The sequence below is a fragment of the Rhinopithecus bieti genome, unplaced genomic scaffold (assembly GCF_001698545.2).
Source record: "Rhinopithecus bieti isolate Rb0 unplaced genomic scaffold, ASM169854v2 scaffold_80299, whole genome shotgun sequence".
In the NCBI taxonomy this organism is placed as follows: Eukaryota; Metazoa; Chordata; class Mammalia; order Primates; family Cercopithecidae; genus Rhinopithecus; species Rhinopithecus bieti.
In genome coordinates, this window is record NW_016829764.1 from 142,985 (window position 1) to 162,151 (window position 19,167).

The 19,167-nt window shown below is 51.3% G+C and overlaps 1 protein-coding gene across 5 annotated transcripts in view; it reads left to right on the forward strand.

Moving 5' to 3' along the window:
- CABIN1 (calcineurin binding protein 1) overlaps positions 1-19,167 on the forward strand; it is a 165,215-nt gene that overhangs the window by 81,777 nt on the left and 64,271 nt on the right. For all 5 annotated transcript variants that reach the window (XM_017864917.1, XM_017864920.1, XM_017864916.1 and 2 more), the window contains exons 24-26: positions 1,843-2,103; positions 5,780-5,931; positions 7,094-7,272. In XM_017864917.1, the coding sequence (XP_017720406.1) occupies positions 1,843-2,103; positions 5,780-5,931; positions 7,094-7,272 (592 nt within the window). The remainder of the gene's footprint in view (positions 1-1,842; positions 2,104-5,779; positions 5,932-7,093; positions 7,273-19,167) is intronic.

A 19,167-nucleotide genomic window follows, 5' to 3' on the forward strand; every position in this document is an offset into this window, starting at 1 on the left:
AAAAAAAAAAAAAAAAAAAAAGAAACTCCTTAGAGGTGGTGGTGTAGGAGAACAAATACTTTCCCCATGATGTCAGTTCTCAGGCAAGGGGAAAGACTTTGGAGCCAGAGCTTTCTAGCTGTGTGACCTAGAAGCAGTAACCTGACATTCCTGTTGTGGTTCCTTCTCCAAGGCAGTATTGTGAGAGTTCATTGGGAACACCTGCCATCAGCCATTTCCTGAGCACCCCATATGCAAGGTGAATGAGGTACCTATTCTGCTCTGAGGATGGCAAGGTAGTGAGATGGTGTCTAGTAGAGCTTCTGAAACACAGCAGACCCTCAGTGACTATCCCTCCTGTTCCTGTCTGAGGTACTGTGACCTCCACACCACAAGGACAGGGACATTGGCAGTGTGCCCTATATGGGGAAGGGGTGGGGGCTTCGCCTCTTCCCAAGGGTCTGCATGGTACCAGATGCCAGCCCAGATGGGGCTCTTCACAGCTACCCTTTCTTTCTTGGCAGATAGCTGTTACAGGTGCCAGTGGCAGAACAGGGTGGGCAGGGGGGCTAGTGAGTTGGTCCAGGTCACACAGCTACAAAGCAATTCAAGTAGAAGGATATCCTTTTAGCCATTGCCTTTTCCTTCAGCACATTTGCCACAGAAGCCCATCTTGGAGGAACAGAAGCCCATCTTTGAGGGTGTGATGGAGTCACTTGGTTGGTCCCATGTTTGGCCCTGCACTGGGATCCTTTCCACTGTATTTCACCCATTGATGATCTCCCACTTCCTGTGTGGTCATTTTTATTTTTTCCCCTGAGAAGTGTGTAACAGAGCAGTGGGTAGCACATTGCTCCCTTATTTCAGTCCTGGGGCTGTTGCTACAGGTTTTCACATAAACAAGCACCCACTGGACAGACATCCAAGGGCAGGCTCAACCTGGCTAGATAAGAACATGAGGCACCTCCTGCAGGCCGCAGCAGCTGCCCTTGCCAGAGACTAGTGCCTGCAGCCTCTTCCCCTCTCACTGGCCCCTGAGGTCAGGCAAGAAGAGGTTTTGGCTTCCCTGCCATTGATCCAGGACCACAGAGAGGAGGGATCAGAGACCTGGGCTGCTCAGAGCAGCTCGGTGGGCCCGCACAGGCAGGCTTCTCTCTAGCTTCCAGCCCAGAGTTCTGGAATGAGGGGGCATGAGTTTGCCTGGCAGCTGACCAGGACTGGAGAGCAGTGCTCTCCAAGTTGGAACGCCTCTTAAAAGGTGATCCTCTGTGCTAGCTGTTTCCTTCCCTCAGGCTGTGAGAGGGTGGCTGGAGGTGCTTGCTGCAAATGCAGACTCCCAGTCAGTGGGTCTTAAGTAGGACTCAGGAATTTGCCCTTCTACAAGTACTCCACATCTGTCTTAAAAAGCACAGAGAAGATGGTGGGAAGTCCTGTTGTACCCCAAGGGTATATACCCTCTCCTGTGCAGTGGAATGAGGTGCTAAATACATGCCCTCTTCAGTGCTGTAGGGCTGGGTGCTGAGTGTTTTAGTAAATGTCCTCTCCAGTGCTGTGGAGCAGGGTGCTAGGTGAATCTGCGTTAGGTGCTGCAGGGGGAAGCAGAAAAAAGTACCCTGGTTGACATGAGGTGACCTGAGTTTAAGTCCTGCTCTGTGCCTTGCTTGGTGTGTGCTTTTGAGAAACCCTTAGGCCTTTCTACACTTCAGTGCCACTAGCTGTGCAACGGTGAGGGCATTTCTGTGTCTTGGTTGTTGAGAGGAGTATAAACTTGCAAATAGGTCAGCAGAACTTTGTACAGGAAAAAGTCTGATCCATGAGCAGATTCAGGCATAAGGCCAGCCCAGTCTCATGATCTTCTTACAGATGGAGGGCCGACGCGACAGCATGCTGGAGACAGCCAAGCACTGTTTCACATCAGCAGCCAGCTGCGAGGGTGATGGTGATGAGGAGGAGTGGCTCATCCACTACATGCTGGGCAAGGTGGCTGAGAAGCAGCAGCAGCCACCCACCGTTTACCTGCTGCACTACAGGCAGGCTGGCCACTACCTGCACGAGGAGGCTGCCCGCTACCCCAAGAAGATCCACTACCACAACCCACCCGAGCTGGCCATGGAGGCCCTGGAGGTGACACCGTGCTGGCCCAGGGTGGGGAAGCAGGGCAGGGACAGGCTGGTTTCTCTATCTCCCTGGGCATGGGGCTCAAGGTTCCAGTGACTGCCCTTCAACCTGCTGCAAACTTATCCGTGTTGAGCAGCTTCATGTGCAATTGAATTAAAACATCATTTCCTCTCTTTTCCCAAGGGGTGTTTATCATCCTTTCTGGGAGAGTGATCATTTTGTTCTTATCTCTCAGAAGAAAATTGTCTTTCCTCATTAAGAACCTGACCTTGGTGATGACAGTCAGTGCCACATAGCATCTCCCAGGCCCAGGACATTCACACCCTGTAGCCTGACAGGAGGGAGAGCAGGCGCCCTTGCCTCCAGGGTGCAAACGAGACATCCAAGGCCCCAGCCTGTGCCCAGGCTACCCAGTTTGGCAGGGGCTGAGCTAGGGTGAGCAGCGTGCTGTCTTGACCCCCAATTTGGGATCTTCTGATTGTTGTTCAAGAAAAGAGCAGTTCTTTACTGCCTGGATTTTCTCTCATGGTTTCCAGAGTGTTTCTGATGAATGCTGTCACTGTTGCTCGTAGCAGTCTTGTGAGGCAGGCTGGGAAGCCATGATTGTCGATTTTGTAGGCAGGAAAACCAAGGACATGGTAGAGATCTAGATGTCCACCATCTGGTTCAGCCCAGGACTTGAAACTTCTGAAGGCCCTGTGCACCTTGGCTTTGCCTTTTCTGAGACTATGTGCCCAGTCTCTACCAGTCCCACGTGTCCAGCAAGCCTCTTGGAGTGTGGACAGAATCTGTTACTTGCTTTTTTCTGTCTTTGTGATTTTTTTCCTGATTATAAAATTAACATGTTTTTGTGTGTATGTGTGTGTGTGTGTGTTTTAAAGAGATTTAAACAACTCAAAAGTGTACAGTGTGAATGTGAAGGCCCCTAATGATTCCAGTATGCCCCTCCATAATCCCTAATAGTTTACTATGTCCCCATATGTCCAAATTTTTTCCTATTAACATATAAATATGTAGTAACATTTTCTTATGATTTTGCAGCTTGCCTTTTCGCTGGACAAAATGTAATTGAAGGTGTGGTGAGCTTCCCTGCCTGCCCTAGTGCCCTGTAGTTTAGCAGGGCATTTGTTTATCCGCACAGCCCCTTGATAGGTTTAGTTTCCTCTCCACTTCTTGCTATGACAAGGCACAGGTAGTGCATGTCCTTGTCCTTGTAGCAGGGAGCACATCATGATTATTTCCAAGGACTAAAGTCCAAAGGTAGAATTGCCAGGTTGTTTAACATTCTGATCATCAATGGCTACTTGCCCCAAGGTTGTACTGACCGATGAGACTGTTTGCTTTCCCTCAGCCATATTGATGAGGTTCTCTTTTTAATATTTGCTAATTTTATGAGCAAACAAAAATGTCTCATTTTGGCCAGGTGTGGTGACTCACGCCTGTAATCCCAGCACTTTGGGAGGCTGAGGTGGGTGGATCATCTGAGGTCAAGAGTTCGAGATCAGCCTGACCAATATGGTGAAACCTGTCTCTTCTAAAAATTAGCCGCGTGTGGTGGTGGAGGCCTGTAGTCTCAACTACTCAGGAGGCTGAGATGGGAGGATCACTTGAGCCTGGGAGGTGGAGGGTGCAGTGAACCGAGATTGTGCCACTGTACTCCAACCTAGGTGACAGAGTGATACCCTGTCTCAAAAAAAAAAAAAGGTATGATTTAAAAAAAATTTTTTGGGGGCCTGGCATGGTGGCTCACGCCTATAATCCCAGCACTTTGGGAGGAGTTTGAGATACAGAGCTGGGAATCTCAGAGATTAGTGGGCAACATGACGAGACCCCCATCTCTACAAAAAATAAAAGATTAACCAGGTCTGGTGGCATGCGCCTGTAGTCCCAGGAACGTGGGAGGCCAAGGTGGGAGGATTGCTTGAGCCCAGGAGGTTGAGGCTGTAGTGATCCGTGATTGTACCACTGCACTCATGGTCTGGGTGATGGGCCCATATTCACTGGGCTCATGGAGAAGTGTGGAAACACAGCTTCTTGTCGAACGCTATCTCAGCAGCAGCAGCCCGGCTGCTTCCATTCGCAGCCCTGGGTCACCTGTCCTTCCCTGTCATAGTGCTCATGCTGTCTACCTGGGGGCATATGCCTTGGAAGAACTCCACTTTAGGGGTGAGAAGGCTAAGGCCCAGAGGAGTGGTGTGACTTGCCTAAAGTCACCTGCAGGAACAGAGAGGCGCTGGGCCAGATGCCCACTGAGCCCAGCATTCTCACATGGCACCTCTGGGAAGCCACTGAACCTGTGTGTGGCCCTCAGGAAGATGATGTCAACTCTGTTTTTCCTCCATGTTTTTTTCTTCAGGGTTTGGCCTCTGCTCCTGCCTGATAGAGCAGATGAGCAGGCAGGATGGTAGCCCCGGGGGTCCCAGCAGCTTCCAGATGAGGAACCAAGGCCTTAGATGTGTGGCCCACCCTCCCCCAGCATATGGTGCTGACTCCAAGGAGAGCAAGCACACATAGTTAATTTGGGGGGCATCCCATTCCATGCAACAACTGTAGCTATGTAACTTTGAGTCAGCTGGTATATGTGTATATCTTGCATTAAAAATGACATTTCTCTGAAGATTTTAACCCTCTCCTGACAAAAATTCTTTTCTGCTATTGTGCCTTCATTCAAGATACTTTACCCACCACTTGGATGAACTTTACCAGTTGAATGCTTTGCCCTCCCCCAAGTTTGGCCACCTGATTGTGCATGGGTGCCTCGAGTGGTTTCCTACATCTAAAAATGGAGTTGCTGGGCCAATTTCTCTGGGCTCCATAGGTGGGCTAGAGGTGGAGGGGCTCTGGATGTGAGCCCCCTCTGTCTGGGATGCCCCCTCAAGAGTGCTGCCAGCAGGTGTCTCACCTGGGTGAGGGGGGCCGCTTAGCCAGGGCCTGCAGTGAGCAGTTCTCAGCCCTCATACCACCCACTGTGCCCTCCAAGTGGGAGTCTGCTTCACACCCACTCCTGTGTGAGAAGGTCAGGGCAGACCTGGGTTTAACCTGGCCCTGGGCATTCCTGGCTGTGGGGCCTTGGGCAGCTCTTTGCCCATTGTAACTTGAGGAATGTGGTAAGAACTTGAGGAAATGGAGGAAAGCACAGGGCCCAGTGGATGCAATGAGCTGCCTGCCCACCCATCCCCCCGCCACACCCACGGGGAAGACGTTTTTGAGGCCTGTAGGTGCCTGGCTCTGCCCAGGGCCTGGGCTATAAACAGAAATCCAACCTAGTCCTTGTTTCAAGGAGTCCAGAGTTCAGTGGGGAGACAGATGTAGAGACTCACTTTCTATGGGTACCCACTGAAGGGCACAAAGAGAACAGCAGCGCGGTGGCGGGAGGCAGTGCCCCAGTGAACGGAGCTGAAGGGTTATCATAATGAGTGGTTATTACTCTCATCTCACTACCATGTGCCTGAGTTACTGGGTAAACACTGAAGCTGGGATGCTGACAGTATACATTTTAATTTTCACAGCTTGTTTTCAATTAGTTGTAGGATGGCTGGTTTAAAAGCTAACAAAAACAGGCAGTGTGTGGCAGCCTGTTGTTGCCCTGGTCATGGGCCCATTTCCAGTGTGGCTGACTGGCCTGTGGAACAAATCTTAGCAACTGGGAAGGCTGCTCACACCAGAGGTGTCACTCTCCTAGGTGTACTTTCGGCTCCATGCTTCCATCCTGAAGCTCCTGGGGAAGCCTGATTCTGGGGTTGGTGCAGAGGTCCTGGTCAACTTTATGAAGGAGGCTGCAGAAGGACCCTTTGCCAGGGGCGAGGAGAAGAACACACCCAAAGCTTCAGAAAAGTGAGTAGCACCCTTTAGGCGACCTCTAGCAGCTTACCTCATCTGCATCCCAGATGGCTCATTTACTGCAATGTGTTGTTCAGAGGGTTGCTACACGGTAAACAGTAAACTAGAACTCATGGAGTCCCTAGGACCCATCTGGAAACTCCCATTTGCTGGGCCAAGGTATTTCTGTTGAATCTGAGAAGGAGAGGGTGAGTGAGTCCCCTTACCCTGTGGTCACATGTGGTGCTACCCCACCCTCAGGGGAAGTCCTAGGGAGAAGCTGATGCCCTCCTGCCCTCTGAACTGGGGCACAATGATACTTTTCTTTCATTGATTATAATTCTGTTAAAATTTTTTAAATTATACAAATAATACATGAATACATTCTAGTTATAGAACATTCAGGTAGTATATAAACATGTAGACTAAAATGTGACAGATCTCATTCCAAGAGTTAGCCACTATTCACAGTTTAATTCCTAAATCATTTTCTGTACATTTATAACACTTAAATGTACACATACAATTGTAGGGTTTCTTTTATTTTATAAAATGAACTACAGATGGTATTGTTTTAGAGTTTACTTTTTCCCCTGACAGTGGGTCTGGGCACAGTCCATGGAGATAGTACCCCATTCACCTCATTCTTTCTAGTGGCTACTTACTATACCATAGTATGGATGTACTATGTTTTATGTAACCACTCCAGTGGACATTTAGAGTGTTTCTGATGTTTCTGCTCAACTTTGTTGCAGCACATATCCTTGTACATGTGTGAGCATGCAGTAAATACAGATGTGTTTCTGTCTTCCCATTTGTCAGGGCTTAAGTTTGTCAGGCTGTCACACAGAAGGCGTAGACTTGGCATGGAGAGATGCAAGGGTGCTTCTGAGGAAAGACTCATTGGCTCCCCTGTAGAGCCTCCTAGGGCCTGAGATTCAGAGATGCAGGTCACGCCCTGCCAGAAATATTAGGCAGTGTCCAGTTAGGAGCCAGAGCCTGTGTGGGTGCTGTGGGGGCAACTGTGGGCTCTGTGACACCAGGCAGATGGGGTGGGGGCCACCAGAGGTGCATGGGAGCAGCGGGCCCTGGGAAGGACACTCACCCTTACCAGCACACATCTGTTTCAATGTGAGGTGGAGACTCTGACCTGTGTCCCAAACCTCCATTCCCACAGGGAGAAGGCCTGCCTGGTGGACGAGGACTCCCACTCTTCAGCTGGGACACTGCCGGGCCCCGGAGCCTCCCTCCCCTCCTCCTCTGGCCCAGGTCTGACATCCCCACCTTACACAGCCACTCCGATTGACCACGATTACGTCAAATGTAAAAAACCCCACCAGCAGGCAACGCCGGACGGTACAGTCCCTGTTCTCCCTACTGCCAGCCCAGGGCGGCACATCAATCACGGGGAGGGTGCTCGGGCGACTCATTTTGTCGCTTTGTTTTGGTGAGGGGGGGTGCTGGGTCTGGGGTGACACGGGCAATGTTGCGGCTGCTCATTAACCTCATGGATTCACGGTGATTCTTGTGCTTCCGAGACATGCTCAGGGTCGCCACCTGCCAGCTTGCCCACCTGGGAGCCAGGGGAGGGGCAGGCCAGGCTATGGCATCCCACCTCTTTGAGCCTTCTTTTTCCCATCTGCAAAATGGGGACATGATATCTACTTTGAAAGGAAGTTAGAAGGCTGTGGCCTGGAGTGGCTCCTGGTGCAGTCAGCTCAGTGACACCTGCATTATTCAGCAGTGCATTGTTACTGCTCTTTCTGACGGTTGAGGGAAGGCTGTGACTAATTCTAAGTCTGTCACCCCTGAGAATCCAAATAAGTTGTTAATGGGGTCACCTGGGACCATATGTGTGGCCATCCCATGTGGGATGGGGCAGGTGGCGACTGTTCAACCACATTCCTTACTAACATTAGGAGGCTTGCATGCTGGCCTGTAGCTCGATTGCTTCATGTTCTCTCATTTTTATAGTGATAAGCTAGTGACAGGTACTTGCTGGGATAAGCCAAATTGGTGACTTAAGAGGACCACTGAAGTGGAGTCCTGGGAGGTAGTGACAATGCTGAAAGACACCTGGGCCCTCACTCCTATGTCACTCATCTCATTTGGGCTTGGGAAAACAGGCCTTGCTCTGTGTTCCCAAAGGCATGGGGACACTAGTAGGTGGGTAGAGTTGGTGCCAGTGCTCTGCCTCCTGCCAGGTGGTCTTTATAGAGTGGCTCCTTGGAGTAAGAATGGACACTCTAGGGCACCATGGTAGGCTTGAAGTTCAGTCCCAGTACAGGTCTGGCGGGGGCCACCACCTTTGCTCTAGCGCCCTGCTGAGGCCCCTGCCCAGTGCTCGGGTTCCTGGATATAGCATGGGCATCTACCTCCAACTTTCTGAACTGAGTGGGTGGGGCTTGAGAGCAGGTTTAAAGAAGTGCTGAAGAAGGATGACAAGGGGGCCAGTGCTCCCATTTCTCTGGGGGCAGGATTTGCTATTCTCAAGAAGGAAAGGAGACCTGCAGTGTCCCCTCCTGGGTTTGGTTTGGATTTGCAGCATGCGTGTTGAGAGAGAGGCTGAGGATCTGAGTGTGTGCTGTGTCTCTTACCTCCCAGAAGGTTTCATGTCATTACTCCCAGTCTCAGCATTGGCACTTCCCTGCCCACCCCAGAGTGTTAAGCAGAGGTGGGAGGAGCTGACCAACCTGCTCCTCCAGTCTTCAGTTCTGCAGACTTTCACTGTTAAGATCCTCTCTCCCCTTCTTAGTTAAGTTAATCAGCATGTTCCCAACCATTTACTCTTGAGAATATTGAGAAAACATACTATCTGCAAACCCCTGCTCAGGGAATTAGTTTTTGCCAGCTGCTTCCTGGGAGGAAGCACTATGCCAAAGTTTTCAGGAGAGGAATGCCTTTCCTGGCTGTCCACATGCCATGTGGCCCTGCTCACATGCACCTGGGCTGGGGAACCCAAGCACTGTCCTCTGCAGCTCTGCATGCTGCCACTGAGTTCACACCACATGCACCACTGTGCTTGGATGTCAGCTCATTAGAGTTGAGTATGCCTCTAGAATCAGGAAAGGAGGGAGACAGGAGTGCCTCAGAAAGGGGCCATGATGCCAGCTGTCCCATGTTGGCAAATGTGTGTGCATAAAGCTGTTGGTGAGCTGTTGCAGATCACTCAGGCATGACAACTGGGCATGACAGGTCCTGGGTGCCAACATGCTAGTTATTTGTTCTGGAAGTTTGCAGAGGGAGCCATACAAATAAGTTCAAATATGGTTTCAGTGGCTGCACAATTTTGAACAGTTGTTTAAAAAAATGTTTTCAAAGTGATTCCTGTCAATGACACAAAGCCATCAGGATCTCATGGCCCACCTTTGCCCAGTCCCAGCCCCGCACTGGCCACCTGTGTGCTCTGCCCAGGCCTGGCTGCATAGTGCTTTCAGAACTCAGTTGCCTCACCTCTGAGAGAAAGCAGTGTCTGCAACATGAAAATGTTTGGGGTCCTAAAATAGCTGTGATCTTAGAATGTTAAAGTGGCCATTTCAGCAGCTATGCTAGTTCTAGGGGAAGGCTCAGGCTCCAGGGAGAAGCAGCAGATTGCTGGTGTCAGGGGATGTGCTGGTGGCCTCAAGGGGCCACACTGCCCACCTCTGTTCCTGCTTCTCCTTCCTGGGAGGAGAACATGTAGCTCCTACTTTCCACTCAGCTTCTTGGCCTGAAACCAGCCTTGGGTCTACTGTGGGAGGAGAGGGGCCACCGCTGAGCCCTCATACTACCAGGAAGGTGATGGGTGCTTCTAGCCCTGGTACAGCTGAGGAGAAGCAGTCATGGGGAGGTCTGATGGGGAGGTCAGACAGGGAGGCAAGTGCACAGCAGGCCCTGGTCAAAGGATCTGATTTCCAGTCCCAGCTCCATTGCATATGTGCTCTGCAACCTTGGACAAAGGACTTCACTTCTTAATTTCCTCACCTGTTGAATGGAGGTAATGTCTTCCTCATAAGTATTAAACAAAAGTGCTAGCACATTGCAGCCACCTCCTAGATGGAGTTCTCCAAGTCATTGGTGGAGCTAGGGCAAGACCTAGGTAGCACTGCATAGAGGGAAAAGCCTGAGCTCTGGGTCCAGTCCCCCTCAGTTTGCACCCCAGCTCTCTCCAGCTAGTGGCATGGCCTCACAAGAGGTGGAAGTAGTGTCCTCTGAAGCAGCAGCTCCAGAGTGGGCTTGGGCATGGGGCTTTTTGGATCCCAGTTTCCCACCCCCACAGAACAATTAACTTGCCAGCAGTGGGAGAGGGAGCCAGGCATCAGGACTTTCCTTGGGCGTGGTTAGGAGACCTTGTATTGGAGCTGCCTTCCCACATTAGTATGCCTTTGCTTCAGAACCAGAAATCAGCTAGGATCAATTCTGATTTGGTTTAAGATTTAGAAAAGATTTAGAAAAATAGCTCCAGGTATATGTGGGTTGTCTGACATTTGATAATAGCTGCTTCATAGGACCCAAATTTGTTCTCTGAACCACCCTCACCTGCAACCTTGTGTCACCTGCACTAGGGTGGGGAGCATCCTGCAGCCTGTGCATAACTCTGGTGAAAAGCCTTGGGAATCAGCCACTCAAGTCACTCTGACTCTACTACAGCGTGGTGTCAAAGCTAGCCCTTCACGGAACAGCCAGGAGGGCACTCACAGCTGACCTCTGGCCGAGCTGAGAAAGAGAGCAAGAGAGAGAACAACAGAGAGAGAAGCTTTGTCCCGGGCTATGCTGCTGGCAGCTCTGGCTGGTTGTGCTCCCCACCTGCCTAACTTCTCCCTTCCATCCATCTCTTGGAATTTGCCCACAGGGCTGAAATCCTTAGTGTTGAAGCTTCCTGACCAGGAAAACAAGGTGATCCAAGGAGCACATTGTGATCTTCAGGGGGCTCCCAGTGATTGCCCTTTACATATGTTCAAACAACATAAGGAGATCTTTGAACAAGACCTACCCCTACCCTGTGTACAGTATGCATGTGTGTGTGTATGTGTGTGTGTGCCTGTGTGTAATTATGCCCTACCACTCAATGCTATGTGCTTGCTCTGTGCTGGGCTCTGGGCAGGTGCCTGCAGGGTAGTAGCATATCTCCATCTTCATAACTGCCCTGCAGGTGTGGTCATGCCCTTGTTTCCCCAAGAGGAACCTGAGCTGAGGGCAGGTAGGCACTCATCCAAAAGTGCCTGTTATAGTCAGGGTATAGCCAAGAGGGAGTGGGTCTGAATCTCCCTCCACCCTTAACCAAAGGTGAGACTGACACTAGGAAGGTCCTGTGCTTGGCCAGCCTGGGAGAGACTGAATCTGTGTGTGTTTCCCTTGTCCTTCAGCAGAGGGCCCAGGGAGCTTGGCCATTACGGAATGGCTTGGTTCGTCACTTGGCCTGGCTCAGCCCCGCTTTGGGATATGTCAGTAGTGGCTCTCTTGGACTAAAATCCTTGCTCTCTGCCTGTCGTGCTCCATGTCACCTCAGAACACCAGAGTCAGAAAAGGCCCCAGAGGCCGTTGGCCTTGTGCTGTGGTAAGTCTGGGGCTGAGCCTCCTCTACGGTCTTTGGCCAACCTGTAGCCATGCCAATCCAAGTGGTTCCATTGGTACTGTGCCAGATGCATAGAACAGCACTGGTCCCTGCTGTAGAGGAGGTTGGTGCAAATCAGTCAGTTACATAGCTGAGGGCTGGGGGTCAACTGATGCCAGCACCAGAGAGGTGGAGTTTGTTCATCCCAGAGAAACCTGGGCCTGGTGGGGTAAGAGGACTTTCCGAGGAGGCAAAGTGTAGCCAAGATCCAAGGGGTGTGTCGGTGTTTCCCTTGAGGGGTTGGGGAGAGGAAACAGCCAGGGTCAGAAGAGTGGGGGCCTTGGAGGCTGGTATCCACCAAGGGTGGTGATGCCTACCTGGTCGCACTGACAGCATGGAAAGAGCCAGTGAGGAGCCTCAGGCTACCCTAAGCCCCAGGTTGTAGGGTGTGGGCCTTACTGGAGAGCCCAGGGTGCCCTGTGCCAAGCCCCTGTTGTGGCCATCCATCCTCAACCTCCATGCTGTCACCGTATGTGTTGTGTGCCGTCTGTGCTCATCTTCACCTGTTCACCCCATGCTGCCTCCACCAATATTGCCCGTGCTGCCCCTAACCCTGACCACACTCTGTTCTCCAGGCTTTTGTCTTTCTGCTTGCACCTGTCACGGCTCGCTTCAGGGAACAGCGCAGACCCGCATGCTCAGCTCTCAGTCCGGCTCCCTGCTACCCCTGTGACCAGGAGCACCTTCATGTCTGCTGGCCCTGTGATTTGGAGAGTGTGTTTGATGCGCTTGGCTTCTGCTGGTGGCCTATCTTCCCAGTTGTGGCCAGAGGCAGATGCAGTGGTGGCCTCTCCTCCACTGCCCGCCTGCCTACACCTCCAGCAGGTGGCCTAGTCCTATATTTCCATTGCTTTGCTCTTTCTTGCTTTTTAAAAAAAACAACAAAGGCAACAGACTCTAACATACCAAATTATCTTTACAAGGACAAATGTGTAAAAATGCAAATTGTGCACAGTAGCCTTGATGCTCTGAGGGAGGTGGGTCCTGTGTCTTCAGCCCACCAGGGCCAGGCTATGTAGGGCGGGGAGCTGTGAATGGCAGTCAGTCCTAAAAGGCAGGCCCAGCCTGGCCTCTCCTCAGTGACCTCCCCTCCTAGGGCTAAGTGGAGGTCAGTTTCTGGTTGGAATGCTACTCCTAAACAGACCTTATCAAAGTGGGAGAGACTCTAAGTGGAGCTCAGTTTGTCTTGCTTGTTCCTGACAGGGGCAGGGGACAGGGGAGACCATCAGGGAAGAGCCAGTCACCTCCTTTGTTCTCTTCTTTCATTCTTAGCTTTTTGAAAACTTCTTTAGGAGATAGCTGGTCATGGCATTTATTAAGCATCTATTGTGTGCCAGGCATGGAAAAGGGTGCCATGGGGAAAGTCAAGATGATAGTGTCTTGATTCCTCCTCCCAGGTTGGATCTGATGTCCCATGGTATTATGGGGCAGTAGTTGGTGCCAAGGAGGAGTGCCGTGAGCTGGCACACGGGAGCAAGTTATGGGGTTTGGTGGGTTGGGAGAAATTCCTGGAGAAGGTGAGTTTCTAGAGAGGCCTGCGGGCCCATTTTGGGTGAAGGGCAGTGGGGAAAAAGACATGGAGGTTGGAGAGTCCTACAGCTTTTGGATACTGAGGTGACAGGGGTGGATGAAAAAGAGAGTTTGAGGGGAGAGAGCTTGGGAAAGCAGCTGGGCTCAGAGGGTTGGGCTCTTTCCTGTGGGCAGTAGGGAGAGTGATGTGGTCACAGGATCTCTCTCTCTGGGCCCTAAGGCAGGCACATTTTCCCTCCCATCATCCTTTGAAGAGCTTTCCTGGGAGGCTCACTAGATGGCTGGGGGATGCCAGCCTCACACCTTACAGAACTGCTCCGCTGCTTCTGGCATTTGTATCAAGGCTGCTCACCTGCCTTTGGTCAGGAAAATGTTTAAAGCCTCCCAAGGCCTCCCTGGTTAGTGCCTTTCCTGGCTCAGAGGGTGGGATGAGAGATGCATGATGAGGCCTCTGAGCATCAGGCCCCCTCAGGGCAGCACCACAGTGTCTGCACATATCAGGGGTTTGAGGTGCCTGGCAGTGCTCAGTTGGCCCTCACCTGTGAGCACTGGCAAAGAATGGACAAGTGGTACAGTCTGGCCCTCACACAATGCCCTTGTGCCCACCTGCTGCCTGCCGTGTATCTGTCTGTCTCTCAGGGACGCCCAGGTTTCTGATATCACTTTTCTTTGGCATCCATCCAGTCTCCTCAGCCTGACAGTGGGCACCCCGATTTCCCAGGGCCAGGCTTGCTTCTGGTGGACATGTTCTTTCCCTGTGGCTGGCCAGGATTGACTGAGGCAACTTTTGTCTAGTCAGAACATTTCTCAAAATATTAATTCCACCCAAGTTTACAGTTCTTAGAAACCTGTTGTTTCCTGGTCAGCAGGACATTTGTGGTCTTTTCTGGGGCACTAGTCAGAGCTGCTGCAGTAGCACAACCATACATCTTCTTCCTCAGGCTTTTAGTGCCCCAAGCTGATGGAACAAATGGTGGTGAGCTGTTTCTGGTCTTACTTCTGGAGCAAATGGAGGAAGCACACTTAAGGAGACACTGGAAACTTGCATCTTGTCACTAAAGAGCTCTTTTAGGCTGGCCTGGAAATCCTGGGACTGTCCAAGGGATCTGAGCTGAGTCACACCTGAACAAGGAGGACTCAGAACAGAGTCTGTTCTCACACTGAGTGGGGACAGGCAGCCTTTCTGTCACTGAGCCAGGTCTCTTTTCCTCTGCTTTGCCAGCTGTCATTCCTTTACAGTTGATCCTACAAATCCCACCCTGGAAGTAGAAGGTTCTGGAGCTTAGAGGGAGGTGGTTTAATAAGCAGTTGGCTGGCAGATGCACATCCCCCTAAGGATTCAGAGGGAAGGCTGGCGTGGCCCAGATGCATAGACACGAAACATTCCAGTAATTAACAGTAACAATAAAATATTTATAATCTTGCCACAAATATTAATTAGTATGAGCAGGTTTTGTGTGGGCAGATTTTTAAAAGAACATTCTGAAAAAAAAGAGCAAGGCCAGCCTATAGCCTGCTTGCTAGTGCCATTCTTCTTTTCTGTTGGCCTCCAAGCAGCTCCCTAAAGAAATCAGCTCTCAGCTCCTGAGACTCAAGGCTAGATACCTGGACTGTGGACAGTCCCTGGAGGTTCCATCCAGGGTGCCTGTTTCCCTGGAAGGCTGTCTCCACCCAGCCCCATAGGAAGTTTAGGCTAAGTCTGGCTCTCCTACATCAAAGAGGCTTTCCATCTGTCTCTTGCTCTGCCTCAGAACCAGGACGCCCAGAACCCCCTCCTCACCACAAAGCCCCTCCACAGAACAACAGCCTGACTCTGACTTCTCCCATCTGGCCTTGCTCTATTAGGCGAGGCAGGAGAACAGAATGCCTCTGCCACCAGGCTTGGCAGCTTTTTTCTGCAGAGCATAGGCAGACCCAGCTGGTCCTCTGAGGGCTCAGCACAGGCCATTAGCACACAAAGTTGGATGTCAGCCCATTTGAACCTAGGGCCACAGGATCCCAAAGACAACTTCATGGAGGAGGTGGGACTGGAGCCAGGCCTGTAGGCTGTTTCTGAGGCCAGAATCCCCTCTCCACACGTACTCAAAGCCTTCCCAGTTTTCTTGGGCAGCATGAGAGCGGTGCATGATGGTGCTAGGCTGCATTCAGCTGTCCGGGAAGTAGGTGGAGTATGGTGGCTCAGGGAGGGTTGGTCCTTGCCCAAAGGTACATTGCTGATGGATAGGGGTCCCACCCCAGAGAAGCCCTTGACCCTCTTCTCCCAGAAGCCTTCCCTGGGTGCACTGGCCCTTCCTTGGCTGTGGGTCTGGTAACCTGAGAGATGACCTTGCAGAGGGGCCTGCTGGGAGTGGGGAGACAACAGCACTCAGCAGCATCCTTCCTTTTCCTCCTGCCCCTCTTCAGGGGCCTCCCAGAGCAGAGGCTTCCTGCTTCAGGAATTGGGGTGGCTCTGGGCTACACACTGCAGTCCAAACAACCCTCCCTGCTGCCTGTCCTGCCAGCTTATCCAACTGCAGGGGTCCTGTTCTCCAAGAGCTTCTTCCCAGCACTGTGACACATTGTCTTCCCTACCTTGACTCATCCAGCCCCTGGGCTGTCCCATCCACAGCAGCCCAGCTGGTGGCAGGGTGAGGGCCCTTTTCACATGCTCTGTGATGCTCCTGGCAAACTTATGCCACTGTTCATGTCTGTCTGTCTGTCTTTCTGTCTGTCTGTGGCCTCTCTGAGGTCTTCAGTCAGCTGTACCAGAGAAAGTTTGCTTCCCCAGAAGAGTAGGAATAGGGGCTGGGGCACCGTCTGCCCTGGTAGATAGAGCCATTCTTTAAGAGCTTTTTCATTTATCCCTTTTGCCCTATTGATGTGAAAGAATTGAAACTTGGTGTTCTTTCAGTCTGACTGGCTTGAAACTTGGTATGAAACCTTGGGTTAACTTTTAGTATTTGAAATCAGGGTCATTTAAAATAGGCTGTGCCAACCCTTTCAGACACACAAGATCTGAAAGGAGCAGAAAGCGGGCGTTGGGCCTTGAGTCCCTTTTGGTGGCTCTCATTTGAAGAGATAACACATCCCTGGACTCCTTCCTGTGGTGCTGCCCCCTTGGGAGTGGGCAGGAACCTTGGCAAGCACCTCCCTCACCTGCTTGCTTCACAGGCCAGCTGGGCATCTCATCTCTGTGTACATAGTCCCTGGCTCTCCAGCTCTGCCCCAACAGCCCACCCCAGCATCATGACCTACAGGTGGCACCCAAGACTGTGGTGAGCCCCATTAGCAGAGCCTTCCTCGGAGCCACTTGGGTACCTTGATTACCCCTTAGACAAGGGTTTGTCTAGAATCACCACAATGCCCCCCAAGGCCAGTACCAGTCTCTGCTCTCTGTTTTGTCAGATGGTTGGCAGTTCCAGATTCTCCCATCTGTGTCTGAGAGGCTCAGGGCGGGCCTGGCAAAGTACAGTCAGCAGTCCTCTGTCCCTGCCAGGTCCCTTGGCTTGTGCTTGTCCTACTCCACCGCTGTGGGTGTTATTTTAAGAGGCTCAGCAGAGTCCCCACTCAATTGGTGGTTGGTTGTTCCTCAGGGGAGCAGGAGTTCTGGCCACCTTCACTGCCTGCTGGCTGGATCCGTGGTTCCTTCACATTGCAGCAAGAGGGCGTTTGCACTTTGAGAGTAAATATCTACTTGCCTAAACCAGTCCTTAGTTTTCATAATGATCACAGCTGGGATTCCACCAAATTGGCAATTCCTTTAGGCCCAGAGCCCAAGAGCCTGTGAGCCGGTGAGCTCGTGGGGCAGCCTGCCAGTCAGTGAAATCATCCCAGCAAGGCTTGCTTCCCGGAGCTTGCCGCAGGATGTGCTGCTGAGCTGTGCAGTGACTTCAGCTAGTCTCAGGCTAGCTGAGGAGAGCCAGCCCTAGCCTGTCTTTCAGGGAGACGTCAACTGCAGGAGCATAGCCTGCTGTCTTTCAGAGACTCTGAGGCCTCACGAGCATTGTCTAAGCCATGGGTGTTCTCACTGTCAGGGCCAGAGTGAATGCTGCAGGGTAGTCACTTGTGTGCTAGGCACTAGGCCACACCTTTGTGGGATCCCATGTATGTCAGGGACAGAGGTAGGAAGACTATGGCAATCATGGTAAAATACATGAAGTGGGGGCCTAGAGCAGCAAAGTCATTTGGCCAAGATCACCCAACCCCTAAGTGGCAGATCTGGGATGGGAATATGGGTCTGGGAGCCCAACTCTTAAGCTCCTACGATGACTCTGCATAGCCTCTAGAGGCTCCCCGTTTCCAATCCTTCCTTTACACACAGACAGCGAATGGCCTGCCCCACCTCTTCTTTGATCCCCTCATGCTGGGGACTCAAGTTTGGGACATTTTGTGAGGGCTGCAGGCCTACTCATAACAGCCATTCAGTGCTCATGGAGCCTTGTATTCTGGCTTTGTAAGTCAGGGAAGAGCCTTTCATAAGCATGAGACAAGAGGTTCCAGTCAGGTCCGTTCTCCTCCACTCAGGGGTCTTATACACCTCCCAAGTCCTCATTTCTCTTTGTTCTGTCAGCCCAGCTGATACTGATGATCCATCAGTTCCTGGGCAGTGGACATGGCAAAGGCAGCTAGGAAGGAAGGGCTATGGCAGGGATGCCTACAAGGTCACTGTCCCCAAATCCTGGTATATGATGAGACATGGGTGAAGAGGCCAGAGCAGCAGGGCACCCTTTGGAGCACGGACCTGATCCTCAGTATCCTTTGTGCAGGCCATCCCACTTTGACAGGCGTGTTGTGTCAATGTTACCCCCCCATCTACATGGTGCTGCTTAGGTATTGGCTCCAATATGGCATCAGCAAAACCCTCTGTTCATTCAGACCTAAAGCTGTAATGGCAAATTTGAGACATAAGAGATAAAACACGCCCAGGTTCTCTGAAATAATAATACTGATAAGCTGACATTTTGTGAACCTTTACTGTTTGTTAGGCACTGATTCAAGCACTTTATGTGTATTAACCTAGTTATTCATAACAGTTCTGTGAAGTGGATGCTTGTGTTATCACAGTTTTACATGCCTGGAAACTGAAGTGTAAATAATTATGGCATTTACAGAGGCTCTCAGAGATAGTAGGTGACAGAGCAGAATTTCAGTTCTATCAGCCTGGACTCTTTCAACTTTTTTGAAACAACTTTATATTTTGGTTTTTTGTTAAGACAGGGTCTCGCTCTATTATCCAGGCTAGAGTGGAGTGCAGTTGATCACTGCTCAGTACAGAGATCACTGCTCAGTGATCTGTGTACTGATCTCAGCCTCAACCTCCTGGGCTCAAGTGAGCCTCCCACCTCAGCCTCCCAAGTAACTGCCACGCCTGCCTTGTTTTTTTTTTTTTTTTTTTTTTTTAATTTTTTGTACAGACGGGCATCTCCCTATGTTACCCAGGCTGGTCTTGAACTGCTGGGCTCAAGCAGTCCTCCCTCCTTGGACTCCCAAAGTGCTGGGACTACAGGCCTGAGCCACCCAGCCAAAACAAGTTTATATGTTGTTGCAAGTTTGCTGACCAGGCAGCTCATGCCTGCCCTCCCAGTAGGACCGAGCTGATTGGCACTAAAACATGGACCAATACCAGGCTTTTAAGGTAGCTGAGCAAAGGGTTGGTGGACCCTAGGGGACCGTGTCTGCCTTTCTCCTTGTGTTCCCCAGGAGGCCAGTGTGGCATGGACCTCTGTGAGATGATATGTGGTTGCAGTTTTTAGGTGAGAAAGGGACTTAACTCGCTTATGGTCTCACAGCTAGTAAATGGCACAAGAGGAACTTGAACTTAGCTCTCTTGGTTGCTAGTTTATTGAGCTTCACCTCGAGATATATAAAGTTCAAGACAAAGTTTTATTTTTTAATAGTTCTTGGCCGGGTGTGGTGGCTCACGCCTGTAATCCCAGCACTTTGAGAGGCCGAGGTAGGTGGATCACCTGAGGTCAGGAGTTCGAGACCAGCCTGTCCAACATGGTGAAACCCCATCTCTTTTTTTTTTTTTTGAGATGGAGTCTCGTTCTGTCGCCCAGGCTGGAGTGCAGTGACACAATCTCGGCTCACTGCACGCTCCACCCCCCAGGTTCACACCATTCTCCTGCCTCAGCCTCCTGAGCTCCTGA